Consider the following 20,160-nt stretch of genomic DNA (forward strand, 5'->3'; position numbering starts at 1 on the left):
TACAGATGAGGACTTCAACACCTGAGAGTTGGGAAAGGTCTTGACAAGGACTTTGTGGGGTTCTTTTCCTCCTTAATGTGCTCCCAGGTTAAAAAGGACTTTATGGTCTAGTCAATATGACTCAAGTGCGAGGAAAATGTGAACCAGTACGGTTCAGGCGGACTCCAGGACTTGCAGTTGTAGTGAAAGAGTGGGCTAGCATTAGCAGGCTGGCGGTGTGGCCTCGGAAGTCAGCGGGTCGCTGCTGGTTGGTTTGGCGCCGGTGGAGGGAGTCATTCCTGCAGCAGCGCTTCCGGTCGGCATTTTGTTCTGCCAGAGAAGGGGGGAGAGTGTCTGAGTGGATCCTTTTATCACCGCGTCAGTAGTCTTTCAGGGTTTTCGCTTTTTCTTCCCCCCCTCCACCGCACTAAATATTCCCTGAAAATAGTTTCTTATACACACAACACTCTACAGTCCGCGCTGGCTGGAGCAGGACCGGCGAAAAGCAGCAGCGATCGCGGGGAATGTTTACCTCCCTCCAGCCTTCATGTTTGCAGTGAGAAGGAAGAAGAGCGAACCCTCCCGACCCGGATTATTGTTGTTATATTACTCGGAGGAGCTGTGAACGGAGAGGGGAGCTAGAGACACTCGTTTTTTTTGCTACCATTTCTTTCTTTCTTTTTTTCGAAAAAACAACATCAAGTCCTGAGGTAAATAACCACACCCGTTTGCTTGGTTAGATTCGGCTCCGCTGCGTGTGGCGAGCGACGTTAACGCCGGACCGTGCAGTCGAGCCTCGGCCAAACTTGCGTGTTATTCATCGCTGTTAGCTGGTTAGCATGTAGCTGCTAGCCGTTAGCCGTCCGCTCTGCCTTTTCTTCGGCGCTCCGCTGCCTGGCGTGCCGATACGCGGTGGCGGGCCGCGGGGGAGTGACCTCAGGCGAGGCCGCGGCTCCGGTTCGGTTAGCCTAGCCTAGCTGGCTGCAAGGCCAAACCGGTCATTGAAACGGAATTGGCCAGCGTATTCAGCCTTTTAGTGCGCTCGCCTTCTGTGTTTGGAGCAGCTGCCTTTGCTACAGGAGCAAGAAAGGGCCTAAATAGCTAGCTGGTTGGCTAACTTGCTGGTATTAGAACTAAATAGCTAATTTGCAGCTAAAGCTCTGTTTGCGAGTCGGTGTAAACAATGTTTGTCAGACATCATCCGGCCACATAAATAATGAGCGAGTGTAGCATCTTTTTTTGCTGTTATTATTTTGGTCTTGTTCTCTCGCTGGCTGCCATTAAATAAGAATAACTGGACAGCGACAGTTAAGTGTTTGTGTCAGCTTTACCAAAACAAGGTAAAAGTGTCCGAGTTCGGTTCACTCTGTTGAAAGCAACACGAAGCGTTTCAACATGAGAGGCATTTCTTGTCTGCCGGCCAGCCAAACGCTGAGCATTTGATTCACTGGCGCAGTACATTGCTTATTATTAGCCAGAGTGTATACAAGGTCGTGGGGAGCCCAGTAGAAACTAAAGAGAGAGCTACATAATTAAGTCGTTGTTAATTCATTTACTGGAATTTAGCTTTAGAAATTGGAGCAAAGACCACCGCACTAAGTCAGCCCGCTTCCCCTCTAACGTTGGTGCGCTGAACACTGAGATTTGTCAATCTCTCGTATTGTTGTGGTTCGAATGGTGAGGGGGGGAAGCTTCACGTAGCACATTAACATATCGATACCTCGACAACACGAAGGGCAACTGTTACTCCAGACTAGTTCCTGGCTTTAGCTGAACGGAATGGCTTCCAGTCTCAAGAATTTAATTCAATTGTAGGGTTCCGACATCGTTCCCAGCTCGCCGAATACAGAATTAGGACTGTGAAGCAGTTTCAGTTAAGCTAACATTAGCATACGGTGGGATGCAAATAACATATGAGCTGTATTTAACTAACATTATATTTTCAGGTGCAAATTTAACATTTCGTTTACTTTTGCATGTATCTAAATTTATTCCATCTTAACTTTAGAATATTCGGCTTGCTAGCTAACGTTAGCTGGCTAAATAAAGCTCGACGGTTTTTTTTATTAGGCACTAGCGTTAGCTAAGTAGCTAGCTGTCTTGCCAGCCAAATTGCAGTTGTGGTTTTGCAGTAAGTTGTGCATTTATACGAGCTCGCTAGGTATAATTACCCTTTTCTAAACCCACCGGCCAAGTTAAATCAAACCGAGTGCGTTACATATTTCTTGCACAACCTATCTAGCTGATGTGTAAAATAGTTAAAGCTAGGTTAGCTAGCTAACTAACTAATCCTAGAAGTACACAGCTAACATATGTGCATATTAACGATAACTAGCCGTTTCACGGGTTACTTTTCTTTTCTACCGAGTGTTAACATTTGTTTCTGTCTAATAATGTCACACAGCTATTCAGTCCAATTTGTGTTGTTGTTAATGTAGGTTAGTTAAGGTTAGCTAAGCTTGCTACTTCTGTAGCTTTTAGCTCCTGGACAGATTTGCAGCAGCGGTTGTAAGATTGTTTAATAGAAACATGTTTCTTAGGACCAACTGGAGCGTCAGGTAAAAACAGACAATTGTATTTGCGTTGTTTTCGGATAAAAAGGCTGGAACAGCTCTGCAGCTAATGCTAGCTTCGTGTTTTGAAGTAGCAGTAGGCTATACGAGGCTGAAGTTCACGTATTCGCCAGCTTATTGGTCGAATCTCCCCCATTCTACCTTAAACGATGCAGCGGTTACATTCTGGCGCCTCCAGAACGGTACAGGAGCCCCATGCTGTTTAAGGTGGAACGGGCAAATTCGAATAAGAAGCGGACTTCAGCTTCGTGCAGGGGGCTGTTGTGCAGTGACGAGGGTCTTGTATTCGCTTGTTGGATTACCTGTTAGGATTTTAGCCGTGTGCAGGGCAGAACCGGAGTCTTCTCCGATCCGCTTTGCACTTTGGCTCGTTTTAAAATGAATGGCGAACTGCTTGTGACTAATAACAGTCGGATTTGCGAACATTAACTGCTGCGAAAAAGAGAACTTTTGGCCACTGCTCGTTGTAAACTGTCCGCTGAAAGTAATCCGCCTGAGCAAATAGCATTCGTGTCCATTCAAGACGACAGGATTAGGGGCTCAGCCATTCTTCGCATTTTTTAGTGATGTCCAGCTCGTTTCACTGTGAATGATGCTGATCTGATTGTGCTAGCTAGCATGGAAACTGACCAAGTTTGTGTTGTCAGTTCACTCGTAGAAATCCACTCCGTAAAACCTCCAGATAGCATTTGGTGGTGACTCTTAACTTTCTGCTTATGCCTATGCCACTTCACGTTGGTGAAACAGCTCCACGTTGTTAGCAGCATCCTTGAGCCTCCGCTGGCTCACTGATGTGGGAGAGCTTGGGTGTAAATATGTGTGAGCCGCTGGCTGATGTCACGTCGTGTAGGCTCCGTCCTGCTGCCCGGGGACTGGCCTGCCTCCCTCCCACCCTCCCCTCTCTCCCCTCTCTCCCCTCTCTCCCCACCATCTGATAATCCTTTGTGCGGTTCTCCCGCCCCTCTCTGACCAGCCCAGATACAGCAGGATGGGCAACGCTGCTGCTGTGGAGGTTGGGATGGGGGCGGCAGCTGTAATTTGAGATCTTCTGTTTATTTATTTGATCCCCACCCCTTAAAGGACTAGATTCATGAATGAGTGGGGTTTGACAATTGCTTTGTTTATGAGGGTTGCAGCCCTGCAGGGGACTCACCTGGGTTCAGACTAGAGCTGGGCGACATACTGTGATATTACACAACAGTGTAATATCCCAGTATGTATGTAAAGAAGTTTTCACGATACACAATATTTCAAGATATTGATTTATTTTTGTCTGACATCTGAATGTTTGTACAAAGTAGTGCCACATTTAAAAATGCTACTGTAAGTGCTAAATCCAGTACTATGTATTTTACATTTCACAGACTAAACAAGCCAAATTATCCCCTTTTTTAATCAAACCAGCAGTTAGAAAGCATCTTCTGATGGGCATATTGTGACTTGTTGTGATGTAATTTACAACAGTAATGATATTGTTGTATTATTGCCCAGCTCAGAGGGTCTGGAATTGTACATTTCCTTATATGAGCTGCTGTTTATCAGACAGTTTTTTTGGTGTTGGAAAGGAGTTGACTTAGGTCATTGTCAGGGATACTCTGACCATTTATCTTTCAGTAAAAGCAGAATCATCTTAACTGTAACTACTTTGTTTGTTTATGTATTAGTTTGTGTTGATTTTAAAGCTGGGATTGTGTAGTTGTCTTGGAGACAGAGTTACGCAACATGCGGTAGTTTGTTGTGAAATTTGCCTTTCATATCTTCAAATACAAAATGCACATTCCCGTTATAATGCAGCAGTTTGTGTGTATGTGCAGATGGGTCATGAAGATCTCACATAACTTACACTCTGCATTTCAAGGTAATGTAAGCTGTGTCTCGTGCTCTGGTCAGATATTTGCCCTATGCTGCTTTAATTGCTAAAGTTTGCAGTAAATGAATTGCAGCTTGACAGTGAAATAGGGCGGGCCATGTTGTAAGCAGATGCTCTTTGCTTGTGGTGTTGCTGAGTTTTGAGTCAGTGGAAGTTATGTAGGCAATTATTTAGATGCTTATTCAAATGATTGGTCCAGTTTATTTATTGATTTGTTTTGTTAGCTGCCCAGTTGGGTTTTAGAACACCTACATGAGTTTTTTTGACCACATTTTGTTTTTGTAGGAAATCTTGCCCTTTAAAGATGTCGAACCAGGAACCATCCCCAGTTGTACTAGTACAGTTGCATGTGACAGTCATATTTTGGAAGCAAGTCATACTTGAAAAGCTCATTCTTATTTGATGGGCAACTTTGTGTGACGTGCTTTTAGCAGATTTTGGGATTGTGTTTTAAATACACATTCAGCATTAGTAGTTTTTCAACTTTGTAGGTCTTGGTTATTTAGGTTTTTTTTCCTATGGGGATGCTTTTGGCCTGAGGAGTTGAAGAGTCAATTTGAAATGCCTGCATGTTCTAACTCATGACTTAATCTTACTCTTCTACGTATTTTGTGCTTGAAGTACTTTTCAGTTCCCGTTTCTTTGGCTGAGTGATCAATGTGAATGTCTGTCTGTGTTTTGGTGCAGCTGTTTTTTTTTTTTTTTGTGTGTTATTTTTACCTGGTTTTAATGCTGTTTTAGCCTGCATTGGGTTGATGTTGTAGACATTACAAATAAGCAACTAGTGTTAGTAACTCACACCCTCCTAAACTGCTGTTGAGCTGCCCGATTCACGAAGGCTGTAGGCTAGAACATTAACCAGTATCGCTCCCTTTCGTTGTGCATTCATGTACTTATGCGCCCATGATTTCTCCTATTTTGTGTGACTTCTTAGTTTTGAAGTGGCGATAACTGTATATTTAAGCTCTTTGAACTAAACTGAACTTGCTGATACCAAGATAAACATTGCTTTACGTGCTTTGAATACTCATTCTTAATATCACCCTTAAAAGCAGAGATATTTGAAGCAGATTTCAGTTGTCTGTTTAATGGAACTGATACACTTCAATTTTAATAAGTGTTTTAGTTCATACTTATTGTGCTAGATATGTGCATTATATCTATACATGAACTAACTTTAACAAAAGTTAGGCCTAACGAATTTTGGGTAGCAACTAATTGAAACTGAAACTGCAACTTCTTTTCATTTTGGACAGGAAAACCAGCTTGAACACTGAACATAGGGTGCTAGACCACTGCTTAGTTGTGTTTGTGTTGTATACAGGACTGTTGAGTTGCTGCTGATCTCAGCTCAGAAGCTCTGTTCTGTTAAATTTCCCAACTTAAGACAGCATTGTTGATTATCTAGGCTGTAAAAGAAATTGCAGCTCTTGCAATTAGGAAATTTGCATTCTTTCAGATTGTGATTTTGATATTAAAACGATGAATCTTTTAGCCCTAAGAAAGCTGCAATCAGAGAACAGATTACCAATATCCAGTGTTGTAGACCATTAAGATTAAAGATGTGGCGATCATGTTGGTGTGGTATTAGCAGAGTAGCTCCTGCGCTGTGCTAAAGGTGTGTGGAGGAGACTTTATTTTTGCTCATATGGCGGTAAAAACATGTGATTGTAAATTCATAGCGGTAATCAGATCTGCCGTTTGTGCTGACAAGTTTTAAAAACGCATTAAAATTGTTTACTTCAAAAATGAGAGTTTATATTCATATCTAAATAATTTACTTCATGGAACTGAGTCGGAGGGAGTTTTGGTTGGGTGTGTGGAATATGCTTGGATACGGATCGCTGTACTTAAACATTGATTTTTATGATTTGTCAAATTTGTTGGTTCTTCACAGTATACCAGTCTTTTATTGTGAAATTTTTATTTTGAGCATTTTTTAAAATTCTCTGTTCATTTAAAGTGTTTAGACACAGGTGATTCTTTTCTCAGGCGTTTCTGCGCTGTTAACTTTATTTGCTGCGTGGAAACTGATGGGAGGCGAGGTGATGTGGTTTGCTGTCAGAAGCTGTAATTTATTTTCAATGTATTAACATTTATTATTCTGTCTGAAGGCCTTTCGTAATGAAATTTATTTTAGGTTACAATTTTTGTGGCTCCAAAAGCAAATTTTGTTCTAAAAAACTACTGAGTGTAACAAAAAAGAGTAATTAAGTCCTCTTTATTTAAATTCATCCAGAAATGTTTGGGAGAGAGATGGCTTGAGAAGAGTATGATCAATCACTATTGATAATCAATAAATAACAAATAGGGTATAATATTTGTGAAATTCCCTAAAGGTTAAGTTTGTTGTCTTTGCTCATGATGATTGTCAAATGTCTTATTTTTCTCCTCTGTTCTTGCAGAAGAAGGGAGATGTGAAGGCTGGTTGGAGAGCAGAGACTTTGAGCATCCTGTGCATCGACACGACCCCCCACCCCCATCTTCAGCATGAATGGGGATATGCCTCATGTTCCCATTACCACTCTTGCTGGGATTGCTAGCCTCACTGACTGTACGTAAAGCACACAAATCCACGCACACACCTGCTCAGATATATCGGACTATTAGTAGTTATAGGAGAAAAGCTTTCCTTTCACTTGTGGGCTTCTTGGCACTAATCAAACCACATGAGAAACACTTTAGAAAAGGTACTGAGTTGGCATATCGGGCTGATATCAGCAGGAAAAGCTGGATCAGTTATTTGAGGAGGAAAAAGAATGAATCTGAACCAAATTAGCCTAAGCTATCTCTTATCACACTGTGATGTTAGCCGTGTAATTCTTTCTGTGGGGTAGTTGACTGAGTAGTGTGAGCATGACAGACTACTTTTAGATGCTCATCTTAAGTGAAGTGCTTCAATTAAAAGGAGCTCATTTTAAAGCTTGGGTTTTTAACCCCTAGAAACCCAAGCATGGAGTTTTTTTTTGTTTGTTAGGGTTAGGGGTAGTTTTTTTTATATCAATTATTTAAGAAATGTATGATTTATAAAAGGCATTGGGTTTTGTAACCATGGATTTTAAAGTTTACTGCAATGTTCTGTTATTTTAACAAAGTTAAATTTGGTTTAATATTAATGAATCTTTAGCACACAAAGATGTTATATCTAAACAATAAATGAATATTTTTTACTGTAATTTGAATTTCTATGATGTAAATAGAAAAGCCTGCACAAAACCCTGATGTTCTCTGGATTCCCTACCGCTCAAAGAGGGTTTTATAATTTGGATGGATCAGGTAGTAGTTGTTGCAAGTAGCTGAAAATCTGTGTGGCAAGATCAGAGTTAGGCCCTTGACTATATTTGAGAAAAAGGGACTATTGTGTGAGTAATTATAAAAATTACAGATGCACTGAAACAGTTTGAGCAGCAGCAGAGCAGCTGTGGAAATTCTGAAAAGTCTGCATGGAACTATTTCACAGTTTCTGTGAGGGACATGAAATAAATGATTTTTATAATCCCTGTTCTTGTCAAGTATTTAGAGGGTGCGACACTCAATAACTTCTCAATCACATCCTGCTCAATACACAGAATTTCACAGAAGCAGAAAGGAAGGTCCTTCGAGCGTATTAACGCTATCTGTAGACTTTGTTTTTGAAATAATGAAAAATTTCACAAATGACCCTATCAAAGGGCAGATTATAACAAAAAAAAAGTAAATTTATTGCTGTGAATAGCCCGTCATTATCTGTTGTGGTGGATGTCAGATTTCCTAGCGCATTATTGTAATAATTTTACTAATTTTAAATTTAAAATTATGTAAAATATTTTTTGTCCTACTGAAAACAGATTTTATCAATGATAAAAGTGTATCTTCTATGGTACCTTGTAGTTTTTATATTTAGTATAAAAAAACAAAACATAAACAGCAAATAAAAAAAAAAGTCTCAGCTTTTAGATTTTCAGCCAGGTGTGTCTTGAGTTTCAGTTTCGGCCAGGAATTTTCGTTTTGGTGCCTCACTGCTTAAAAATGGTGAACATTATGATTCATTAGCTTTCTCATAAATCTGTGTATGTACAAATTTTATTTGATTGTAATTTTTTTATATACTACACACTTGAAATTTAAGAAAAAAAAATCACAGCTCAAATATTTATTTGGAAGAGCAAAGGTGTCAACAGGAGGTGGACCTGTTGTTTAGACTTTTGCATGCTTTGTTTCCACCACAGGTGATGTTATAGAACGGTTTAGAGCCCGTGACTCAAATATAAGGCCATAATCCTGTCCAGCCTGCAAAAGTATTTTAATTTTCTGTTAATATTAGCTTATTTTGCAATGCACTACACTATAGTCCCCAGCATGCACTGCAACTTAATATGCACTTTGACTCTCTTACCCCAACAACTATCTATGTGATGGCAGTTACACCTCAGTTCAACACAATTCTTCACAGTTCCACACCAGCTGTATCACCAAACAACTAACTGCTGTTCAGCCAATATAAACACTTAATATTAGCTTAGCAGCTCAGAAATTAAGCCAAGTGTTAATGAACTTGCAGAAAAGATGTCAGGTGTTTAGGTTAAGGAAATGGGTAGGTTTAAAAGTTTAAATGTTTAAAGTATTCATGTAATATTTCAAGGTGTACTACATGTGCTTGTGTTTTTTTGCAAAATGGTAATTAAAAATGAAATAAAACATAGGTGTTCTCTGGCCCATGGAAATTTTTTTATGTGGCCCTTAAAGTGGTTGCGTTGGACACCCCTGGTTCAGAGGGTTATATCGGACATGGACATAAATAAAGTGCTTTAAAAAGCAGCTGGGAGTCGACATATCAGTTTGGTATTTAGGTCTGTATTCAGGATTTCAATAGGAGTCTCTGTATTAATGGTGTTGCACCATCTGTAGATGCTTTAAATCATTTATTAGCTTGGTAGTATTTGTATAGCTGTGCTAGTTGGTATGGCTTTTTTTATCTTGTGGGAGGAGGTGGTTCTTTTGTAGTGGTGTAAAGTCACATTGTTAACAGCATGCGGTGGTGATCGTCAGTACTTCAGCACTGACAATGCAGTTGTTTTGTATGATGTTTGTTTAACGGGCTCCCAAGTGATGAACTGGTGAAATACGAACTGCGTGTAATGTGAAGGTGTACCCTGCTGCTGTCTATGCCAGGAGAATCCAGAGGGAATATGAACGGTTGTGGCGTTGCCGTGACAGTGCTGGCGCCCTGGCAGGACTGAACAGTATAGTCCACGCACGGTTTTTGCAGAGTGACGTACTGAGCAGTCGGGTGTTCACTTGGCTGTGCAACAAGTCGAACGTGCTGTGTTCTCCTTTAGGGGTGCTGAAGCACTGAACAATTATTGGTAATGGCTTGATGAAGGCTGAATGTAATCTAAGACGATGATATTGGGCCATGTACACGTTTAAAAAAAAAAGCGGTGTCCTCTGGCTGCTTCAAATATTTTCTTTCCTTTTGCCCCATCAGTGTGAATTAAACATTGAAGCGTTTGCTTTTTGCTTACAAACTGAAAGCGTAAATGTTCATGATCTCAATTTGTGCCTTTGGCTGTTGGCAGGTTTTGTTTATTGATTTGTTGTGAACTGCAAACCTACCGTCCATTGTGGAGTTTTATAGTTCTGGGTCTGAGTGCACTGGTAACTGTGTGTGTGTGCTGTGTTGCATGGGTGTATACATGAATGCAGTACCTGAATAATTATGTTAATTTTGTGATTATCTGTTCTCCTTATTCAAGTTTATTTACAGTTGATTGTCATAAATAGTACTGAGGTCATTGTTGTGTAGCACAGAAAGTACCAAAAAATGTCCCGTATTTTTAAGTCCTAAGGGTTGTTGCCAATCTTCACACAGCATTCCGTCATGGGGCGAGATGATGAAACATCATTATATTTGCAAATAGTGCAGGGAAATGTGTGGTGCGGTGCAGGGTGGTATTAAAATTAAGCATAATTATGTTTCAAAGTGCTCAAAATTTGTAGCCTTTAATATTATTTTTTGTGCTGGCAAATTACAGTCAAAAGCCTGGATACTGATAAAGACTTTTAAGTTTTGGCCTGTTTATCATGAGCTCATGCATAACCACTAAGAACTCAATGCCTTGTGCAGGTCTTTTGTTTCCTTTAAAGGAGCATAACCATCTTACTTATTCCTCCAGCAGTAGTTTGTGCTTAAAGGGATGATTTATCAAAAAATTTGATTTAAAAAAAAATTTGCACTATTTTCAACCCAGATGCATCAATTCTTGAAAATTTGGTGTCTAAACTTTGCTTCTATAGTGTAGCACTGGAGCTACAAGGCTAACATTGCTAATAAATGCAAAGTCAGTAGTCACCCATCCTTTCCGTATGTACTTCCTTAAAACCTCTCTCATCCAGGTCTTTAAGATCGCACAGGCTTGACAAAGGGGCTTAGGGCACAGTGTGACTTGCTGCAAACTGTAGAAACGAACATGGCTTTATTGTGTAGCTGAATGCTGTGGGCAGCCTCTTTAGTCTGCAAGTGTTTTGAATGAAGATGTGTGTGGTTTGAGTGGGGTCAAAGAAGATTTTGGCATGTATTTACAGAAAAGTACTAACTAAAGAAGTTAGGTTGGGACACCAAGCATGTCTTTGCTGTTCAACCTACATCTGAAGGAAGTGGAAAAACTGCAAAAACTTTTTTTTTGATAACCCATTTCTTAAATGTTTCATGTGTGAATCGTACCAAGACTTCTTAAAATCTTGTTGCTGATTAATTTATTTTCCTCAGTCTGGGCACAGTACAAAAACAGTGAATACATTTTGTTTGTCTTTCTCGTCTTTTCAGTGTTAAACCAGCTGCCCTTGCCTTCCCCTCTCCCTGCCACCACCACTAAGAGCCTGCTGTATAATGGGAGGATTGCCGAGGAGGTCAACTGTCTCTTGGCCCGCAGGGATGACAACCTTGTCTCCCAGCTGGCCCACAGCCTCAACCAGGTCTCCACCGAGCACATGTGGGTATCCCATCTCTATACTGGCCATTCTGCTACATCTGTTTTGTGTTTTGTTTGGAGTTTTTTTGTAATCTGTATCTACTTCATAGTTTCATGAATAATTTAAATTAGAAGAGAGGGAAGGAATGTCACCTACTTTTTACTTTTGTTTGAGAATTCTTTTTTTTGACCGTTTTGTCTGTTTATCACACAGTCTTAAAGTTTTTGGAGCAGTGTAATTGAAGAACCTCTTGTGGTTCCCTTCATTACCTTTCACTGGATACATAAGGGATTTTTAGAAATGTAATATGCAAATGTGACCAACATTTTGAAAGTTTAAAGAATCTGCATCGTATTGAGTTTTTCTGAGGTTTAAAGTTGCAGGAGACAAAAAGGAGTCTGTGGTGCCACATAACATCAAGACCTATGAATGCAATATTTTTTTTAAACCCGCACATGCACTGAATTCAGTTAAGCTGGCCTAAATATGCAGCTGGTCGGTGTTCAAATACTGACTTTCTCCACAATATGCTTTTAAAAGAACATTGTGATTGTATGATGTAATTAATCTGCATGACAGCATTAGTAATCATCATATCACCCACTCTTACATTCAGGGCAAGATCTACATTGTCCTTTGAGGAGCTATTCTATTGTGTGGCCGCAGTATCTGTTAAAAATCACTCAATGTTCATCTTTACAGAGAGTTGAAGGACAACCTGGGCAGTGATGACCCGGAGGGAGACATGCCGGTGCTGCTGCAGACAGTGCTGTCCAGGAACCCCAACATCTTCAGGGAGAAAAGTATGCCCACCCCATACAGGGTTCAGGGCGGTAAGGAGAAGACATGGAGACATTGCCCTTGACTCAGAACCTAAAGGTGCACAATGCAAAGGCCTAGTGCAGTTCTGCCAGGCTTCTCCAGCAGAGTCCTTTTCATAACTCTGTCTCTCCTGAAGTGTTTCTTGGATCAGATGTCTGGTGTGGGCATTTGTAAAGCAGTAATTCATTTTTAAACAGAGCTGAGCGATATTCATTCATTTATTTATTTATTTATTTATTTATTTTTGTTTAGTGGTCATATTCGAGTGGTTTTTGCTCGGACGTTTTGATAGGGTTTTGTCTGTTTTAGTTGTAATAGGGACAGTTTAGCTGTATTTCCTTTCAGAAAATAACCATTTTGGGCGAAATATACCTTGTTAGCAAAAGTTTTATAAAAAAAATACGCTTAATATTTTTTATATTTGCATTTTTTATAAATCCATATTTGATCCAATGTGGGCATGTTATACATCATTCAAACCTCAATGGCTCTCCGGATTACGATGCGATGATCCGTTTTACTGTACGACGTAGGGTTTCCGAATTAGAGCCAAAAGAGTGTGGCGTTTCAAACAGGAGATTTTATTTTTTTCCGAAAACTCAGCAGCCGTGCGTAACGACCCCTGGCGGTCGGCGGAACACGTCACACGCAAACCGCTTACAGCTCCTCTTACCTCTCCGTGTTGGCTTCAAAAGGACACCACACCCGTGTATTTCCGGTAACGCATTCAGTAGTAATCTTTTTTGTGCAAAGAGTGCTTGAAAAAAACAGAAGGCAAAAATCTTTTATGTCTAATTTAAACCCAAATTAAAATATGTTCTCCTTGGGCTATCGCTTTCAAACACACATGCTCGTAAAGCTGAGATTCTCCCCTTTCCAACGACACGTCAATCAAACCTGTCGACCAACCAGGTGTCACATTAGGCGGATGCGCAACAGGGGAGGCGGGATATAACCCGGAAGAGCGCAGCAGGCACGGTAAACACAGCTTATTTGCCTTTTATAATACAGTTGAAATTGTTGTTATGACAAAATTTTGTCAAATAATGTAAAGAAATACACCATAGGATGTTGCCATCAAGAGTAGGTAATACATAAACACTTTTTTTTCCTGCAAAAATTGTTAGAAAATTCGTTTTTTTCAATTTGGAGAGGTTGTGGTCCTTTGGAGACTTCAAAGGGACACTTGGAGAAATGTACACAGAAATGTATGTACACTATCTACTCTAGAGTGAATAACGTCTGATCAGTGAGGGTAATCAGTTTAAAATTTTACATGGTAAAAATTTGACCCCAAGGGGCAAAATATGGAACTGCAAAAACATTTCATGGACATGACCTCTTCAGTTTATGGTCCCTAAAATCTAAAACAAAAAAAGAAATTTTGAAAAGCGCCTTGGTTTTTTTTTCCTCCTATTTTTACCATATTTTGGCCATTATAGTTTAATTTCAATAATTTCAAGTGTTTTCAATTAATTTTGTAAAGGCTATTGAGTAATAATACTTCTTAAAATTGCCTCTGGATTATATAATATTTGAGTAAAAAGCATTAATATTTGGGTATGTCATTTCCGGCGAAAATGGGCAAAAATAGGCTTGGAGTTTAAGAGGTTAATATTCCTGTTTTCTTGTGAAAATGAGCCACGTGGCCTATGGTTCTGAATTTTATTGCAGTAAGGCTTCATTTTGTACCTCATCCCAAATAATTTCAATTTGAGTTAGTTTTTTTTTTTTTTTTCTTTTCAAATAGCTTACATTTTGACTATGGCTGAATAGAAGTTGATTCACTTATGAGGTGTTAAAATTTTACCTGGCTGTTATAAGTAATATTCAGTAGTGCTAATTACTGCAAGCAAAAACCCAATGAGGTGGCTCTGATCCAGAGAGATGCCTCTGTTACAATGTGCCAACCATTGTGCTCCTTGTGTTCATGTGTTGTTTTCAACAATGAATCAATAAGCAATGTGTGAATTGTACTCTTATGTACAATGTAACATATTTCATGTTCTTGTCCTAAAACCCCCTAAACTTGTCTGCCAGTTGTGTTAGTAAAAGTAATGGTGGTTCACCACATAATTGACATGAAATGTCAATGAAAACAATGTTTACCTACATTGTGAAGCAAAGGTAATTTTTTTTGGCTGAATGTAGTCACTCAGCCAAGATATATTTTCTTCTTTAATTTTGCTCTGATGTTGTGAGGCTAATATGGCTAACAAGAAATCGAGACCTATAGTCACCAGGTAAATTGAGCAAGATACACGCCTAAATCTTCACCAGTTGCTTCATGTTTGTACAATGATAACTGGTGACTATACGCTACTATTACTTGTTAGCCTTGTAGCTCAAGTAAACAATTAAAAGGGCAAAGTTCAGGCACTAGTTATGTCTTAGCTGGTTTACAAACTTGGACTTAGGGGTAAATTTATTTATTTATTTTTCTTATTTTAAAACTATTGGTTTATAATTAGAAGTCTGGCCAGTGGGACCCAATCCTCTTTATATACTGTAGAAGTCAGCTGTAATATGTGTTATAATAGGGTAGTTTATTACGTGGTCCGTTTTGTGTTTTGAGTGGCTGTTTAATATTCCCTTTTGTTTTTGAAGGTATAATGCAACAGCCAATGATGCCGCCATATAAGATGTCTCACAATTCCATGCATGGAAGCCCGGCATCCACAAACTACCAGCAAACCACTGTTACTCCCAGCCCTCCTAGGTATTCTACATTTTTGTCATATCAGTTTTGATTATGTCCAATGCTTTTGTGGGGTAACCACTAGTGTTTGAGCAGTCTGTATAGTGATGAGTTTTTCCACTCCCAACAGCCGCTTTGTTCAGCCTCAGACGGGCTCTGGGGCCAGGTTCATGCCCCAGCAGAACAGCCCCGTGCCCAGCCCCTACGCTCCACAGAGCCCTGCTGGCTACATGCAGTACCCTCACCCTCCCAGCTACTCCCAGCACCAACAGATTCAACAAGGTGGGTCTACATGCCAGAGTTCACGCTAACAGTAACTGTGAGAACAGTGGTGTGCTTATAGCATTTGACAAAAGTAAGGCTTTTGTGGACTTGTTATGATCTACGTGTCATGTTTTTAATATTGATATGTTCAGGAAGTCAGTACAAACCAGGTCAGATTAATTCAGTAAGGAATTCTTATTTCAACTGAAACTAATGCTTTATTATTTTGTTTGAATTGCTCCCAGCACTAATTAGTCTGTCAAATACATACTGAGAAGGTTTTTTTTGATGGTATACACAAACTCATGGGTTTTCACACAAAACCATCACTGTACACAATTGCACACAATGGAGTTACTCTTGTATTCACTCTAAAGTGGAGGTGCACAACTCATAAGTTTGTTGATCTACCTGCTTAAACATACCTCATTGCACTTATTGATTGCCATGTTCGAGGGGTTTGTTTAAGAAGGTGAACTACCAAACCGCTCTGGGTGACCGCTCACCACCCCTGCTCTAAAAGCTAAGATACATTTTAATAAAATTTGATAAAACTGATTATATGTTAAGTAAATAAATTCATGTTGTGATTTGTCCTGTAGTGTCTGTTGCTAGTCCCATGGTTCCTGGTGGTATGAGGAACATCCACGACAATAAGGTCTCGGGGCAAATGTCAAGCAATTCGGCCAACCACAATGCACGGCATTGCTCCAATGAAGAGTACATGAACATCGTCCACAGACTGGGAAGTGAGGTGAGTGGATGCTTGTAGAAATTATGTAGAGTTGTTGAGCAACAGGTTTGGTCACAGCAAGTTAAGAGGGTGTTTTTTTTTTTTTTTTTTTTTTTGTTTTGTTTTGTTTTGTTTTGTTTAATATATAAAGTGAGTGTTCATTGATGCGAGAGCTGATGAATACAGAGCTGAGTTGGTAACCACTGGCCCCTTCATTTTGTAGGAGAGTGATCCTTCTATGAGAAACGCATCCTTCCCTCTCCGATCACCCCAATCAGTATGCTCACCTGCTGGAAGTGAAGGGACTCCGAAAGGTACATTTAAACCACTCACAAATAGCCGTACTGCGTGTTAATGTTGTGGCCTGTTACTGCCTTAATGCAAGCAGAGATGGTTACATTGGTTTTCCACTGTGCTGTGTGGGTGAGCCTTAGATTCAGCAGTCAACAGGTTTATGTTGCTTTTATTTTCAGTTGGATCGCGGCCACCTCTCATTCTTCAGTCTCCGCCCCCGTATACCTCACCGCGGGATGCTGCTCCTGACCTTCTCATGGACTCACCCGACCGGAAAAAGAAGCAAAAGAAAATGATTAAGGAGGAAGGAGACAAGGGCGCCATGTACGATATTGTCAGCTCTCCCTCCAAGGACTCCACCAAGCTCACACTGAAGCTGTCACGGGTCAAGTCATCTGAGACAGACCAGTCGGCCGAGCTCATGCCCAGTGTGGAGCACAGCTCAGACGCTGAGAATGAACTGCCCTGCAACAGTCTACCATACCCTAGGAACCCCCAGGAGCGGCTGGCTGGAGGCCAGTGCCTCCCGGAGCAGTCAGGCTACCAGCAAGTCCCAGTGCTGCAGAACATGGGGGCGCTCCCATCAAAGCAACCCGGGGGAGTCAGCGGGACACCCTATGATGAGGCCGAGATGGACGCCCTGGCAGAAATCGAGAGGATAGAGCGAGAGTCGGCCATTGAGCGGGAGCGTGGCTCCAAGGAGGTCCAGGATAAAGGTAAATTTCAGGTTTCCAGTTTCAGTTTCCACATCACCGTGCTTTGGTTTTGATGGATTTTTGCCTAACTGCTTATGTGGCTTAGTATATGATTTTCATCATTGATTTGATATGTAGGATTTAAGCCACTAGACGTGGCTAGACTTCAGTACTCATGGAAGGTAGGTCACATTTGTGGTATGTAGAGTCTTGAACAACACAATACAGAATTAAAGTGATAAATGTTTAATTCTGAAATTTCCTCCCTTAAAGGCTGCAGAGTCTGGTGTTTTTTGTTTATAGATCAGAGAATAAGTTAAAGATTAATCGAGGAGGAAACAGTTTTTATTTTAACTTTAACAGTCATCTGACGTCCTAACTAGATACCAATAAGCTTAAAATATTTGTGTGTAATTAATTTTGTTTTATTGTTTCCTTTTGTTTAGACAAACCTCTGAAGAAGCGAAAGCAGGATTCGTACCCTCAGGAGCCTGGCGCTGGTGGCACTGCAGGAGCTACAGGAGGTCCTACAGTGGGTGGTGGCGGCAGTGCTGGGAACAAATTGGCACCTCAGGAGGCTAGTGCTGCCAGCAATGGGGCTAACAGACCAGCCCTGATGGTCAGTATAGACCTGCAACAGGCAGGCAGGGCAGAGGGGCAACTAGACTCCTGCCCCACACCTGACCTGGAGGCCCAGCGCTGGCCTGAAGATGGCTCTGACTCAGCTGGGGTCCTACGGCTCAAGTCAAAAACAGATGGAGAAGTGCAGAGGACAGTAGACAGTCGGCCCGATGTCATCAAGCAGCGGGCAGAAACGCCACAAAAACTGGCTTCAGATGGCCGTCCAGAGACACCAAAACATAAGCATGATAGTCGACGGGACTCCACGGGCAAGACACAGGGCTCAGACAAACGGTCAGATACGTCAAAACACAGACATGATGGCAAGGTCCGGTCTGAGGGACGGGGCACAGAGACACCACGGAAACACGATAATCGCTCTGAGGTTTCCCGCGACAGCCATAAAGAAGAAAAACACAAAGACAGGGACAGGGACCGGGACCGGGACCGTGAGAAGGACCGAGACCGGGACCGTGAGAGGGACAGGGACCGTGACAACGATGGCTCCAAAACTCGTAGGCCAGACACACCGAAAAGTAAGGCAGAACACGACAGACAGGGGCGTGACAAAGACCGGGAGCGGGATAGGGACCGGGAGAACCGAAAGCACCGGCCTGAGTCAAGAGAACACAGGGACAAGCGCTCTCCTGAGCACCGCCCCCGGCCTGACAGTCCGCGGGTGAAACAGGAGAGTCGAGGAGGATCAGACTCGGGCCGACACCGCTCTGAACGGCCTGACCAAAAATCCCATAACAGCAAAGAAGAGAGACGGAGCTCGGATGGCAGCCGTAACCGTTCTGATGGGGCCAAGCAGCCCTCCACTGATATCAAGACTAGCGAGTTCCCTGATTACTTGCTGGGCGGTAAGTCTGGCGCACTGAAGAACTTTATTATTCCCAAGCTAAAGCGCGATAAAGATGTGAATGTACCAGCGGCGGCAGAAGCACGACGGCCTGGAGAGAGCTGGGGCCAGCCACGAGTTAAGCTGGAGAGACTGGGTCTGGTGGAGGACATCAGCAAACGGCCCAAGCCTGTTGTAGTCCTGCAGAAGTTGTCCATTGACGAGGTGCAGAAGATCATCAAGGACAGGAACTCTCGCAGCTCCAAATCCAGCAAGAACAGGCCTGGCTATGGGAAGTCTTCCAAAGGTAAAGCCATTGTGTGAAGGGCATTACTGAGAATAATGCATCTAATTTAAATAATTCCTCTTTAATTTACATACTAGATGCTTGGTAAGTACGAAACTTCAAACATAGATGTTAAGCACACATCTGGCTTTGTACAGCTTTGTACATATTATCAATGTATGTACACTGATTTGATGTATTATGTAGAGACCTGTTTGTAGGGCCATGATTTACTTGAATAAAGGAGTAACGTCCTTTATTAACCTGTTTCAAGGGGGGATTGATGAGTCGGTGCTCAAGGAGCTTCCTCCTCATCTGCTTGCAGAAATCGAGTCCACTATGCCTCTGTGTGAGAGGGTGAAGATGAACAAGCGCAAACGCAGTACGGCCAACGAGAAGCCCAAGTACGCTGAGGTCAGCTCCGACGACGACAGCGAATCTGTGGAGTGTGAGTGAACTTCTTGTGTTTACTCTACGAATATTTGATGAAGTTAGATAAATTTGATAATTTAAAGATATGAAAATGGTAACAAAATTCATCAATACTTTTTGCATTGTCCTTTTCCTTTTATAGAACTCTTAATTTGAGGTGACAATGTCGGCCTCAGAGGGGATTTCCACTGATTTTTTTTTTTTTTTTTTTTTTTTTATTTAATTTTTTTTTTTTTTTCTTAAAAAATTCTACCTAAGTCATTCATGGTAGTATGATGTCCTGTTCTAGAGAACATTACTGAGTTAGAGTTGTTCACATAGGAGCCAGACATCTAGAGTTAAATGCCTCTAAAATCAGCCTCACAGAAAATAATTACTTGAAAATAGACTGCCTGGTGCGTAATGCATTGTTTTACCTGTTCTGAGTGTTTTGGCCTAAAGTGTATATATAGGCAGCCCATATCTGCCAGCACAAAGGCTGCTTCTTACACTGACTGAGGATTGATATCCACAGCCCGTTTTTTCAAGAACCTGTTCTAACATGGCAGGTTGTGATAACACTGCATTAGCTGCTGTGCTGTCTTAAGTTAACTTTGTTCTTGGTATGGTTTGGAAAGTTTTGGTTTGGTGTGTTTACAGCTTATAAATCACTTCTTGTTAGAACAGCCAAAGCTTAACCATGTGACATAGCCTAAAGGCCAGAGTGACTCTATTTATGCATTGTATTTTATATATTTCTAATAAGTAATTACTGTGTAAAGAATTTATCACAAGACAATAGATAGATAGATGGAAAATATCACCCATCTATCGACACCAGCCTAGTCTATAATACAAATAGCAGTTTTATTGTTGTTTCTGTATGTTCTGTTGATGATGGTAAATAAGGTACAGTTTTTCAGTATCTGTGTGTACCACAAAACCTATAGATTTTAAAAGGTACGCTTTGGGCAAAAATCTTGCCCCAGGATTACAGTGAAACAGTATCGCAGACATCACGCAGCGTGTTTAAACCATTGTGTGTCATGATGTTCGATGAGGGAGCTTTGAGGCGTCCAACACTGAACAATTCTGGCTCTGAAAGTTTCTCTAGAGTGCCAC

General features: G+C 41.2%; 1 protein-coding gene across 2 annotated transcripts in view; it reads left to right on the top strand.

The window, feature by feature from the left end:
* Window positions 1–293: 293 nt before the first annotated feature.
* The window catches only part of nipblb (NIPBL cohesin loading factor b), a 33,488-nt gene continuing 13,621 nt past the window's right edge, over window positions 294–20,160 (top strand). The window contains exons 1-11 of one of the 2 annotated variants that reach the window (XM_017711927.2): window positions 294–689; window positions 6,828–6,976; window positions 11,228–11,393; window positions 12,076–12,176; window positions 14,803–14,914; window positions 15,024–15,175; window positions 15,760–15,911; window positions 16,114–16,204; window positions 16,364–16,900; window positions 17,326–18,648; window positions 18,902–19,075. In XM_017711927.2, the coding sequence (XP_017567416.1) occupies window positions 6,913–6,976; window positions 11,228–11,393; window positions 12,076–12,176; window positions 14,803–14,914; window positions 15,024–15,175; window positions 15,760–15,911; window positions 16,114–16,204; window positions 16,364–16,900; window positions 17,326–18,648; window positions 18,902–19,075 (2,872 nt within the window). In that variant the 5' untranslated portion in view covers window positions 294–689; window positions 6,828–6,912. The remainder of the gene's footprint in view (window positions 690–6,827; window positions 6,977–11,227; window positions 11,394–12,075; window positions 12,177–14,802; window positions 14,915–15,023; window positions 15,176–15,759; window positions 15,912–16,113; window positions 16,205–16,363; window positions 16,901–17,325; window positions 18,649–18,901; window positions 19,076–20,160) is intronic. The other variant, XM_017711928.2, reaches the window with a different exon arrangement.

Source organism: Pygocentrus nattereri, chromosome 18, assembly GCF_015220715.1.
Source record: "Pygocentrus nattereri isolate fPygNat1 chromosome 18, fPygNat1.pri, whole genome shotgun sequence".
Lineage (NCBI taxonomy): Eukaryota > Metazoa > Chordata > Actinopteri > Characiformes > Serrasalmidae > Pygocentrus > Pygocentrus nattereri.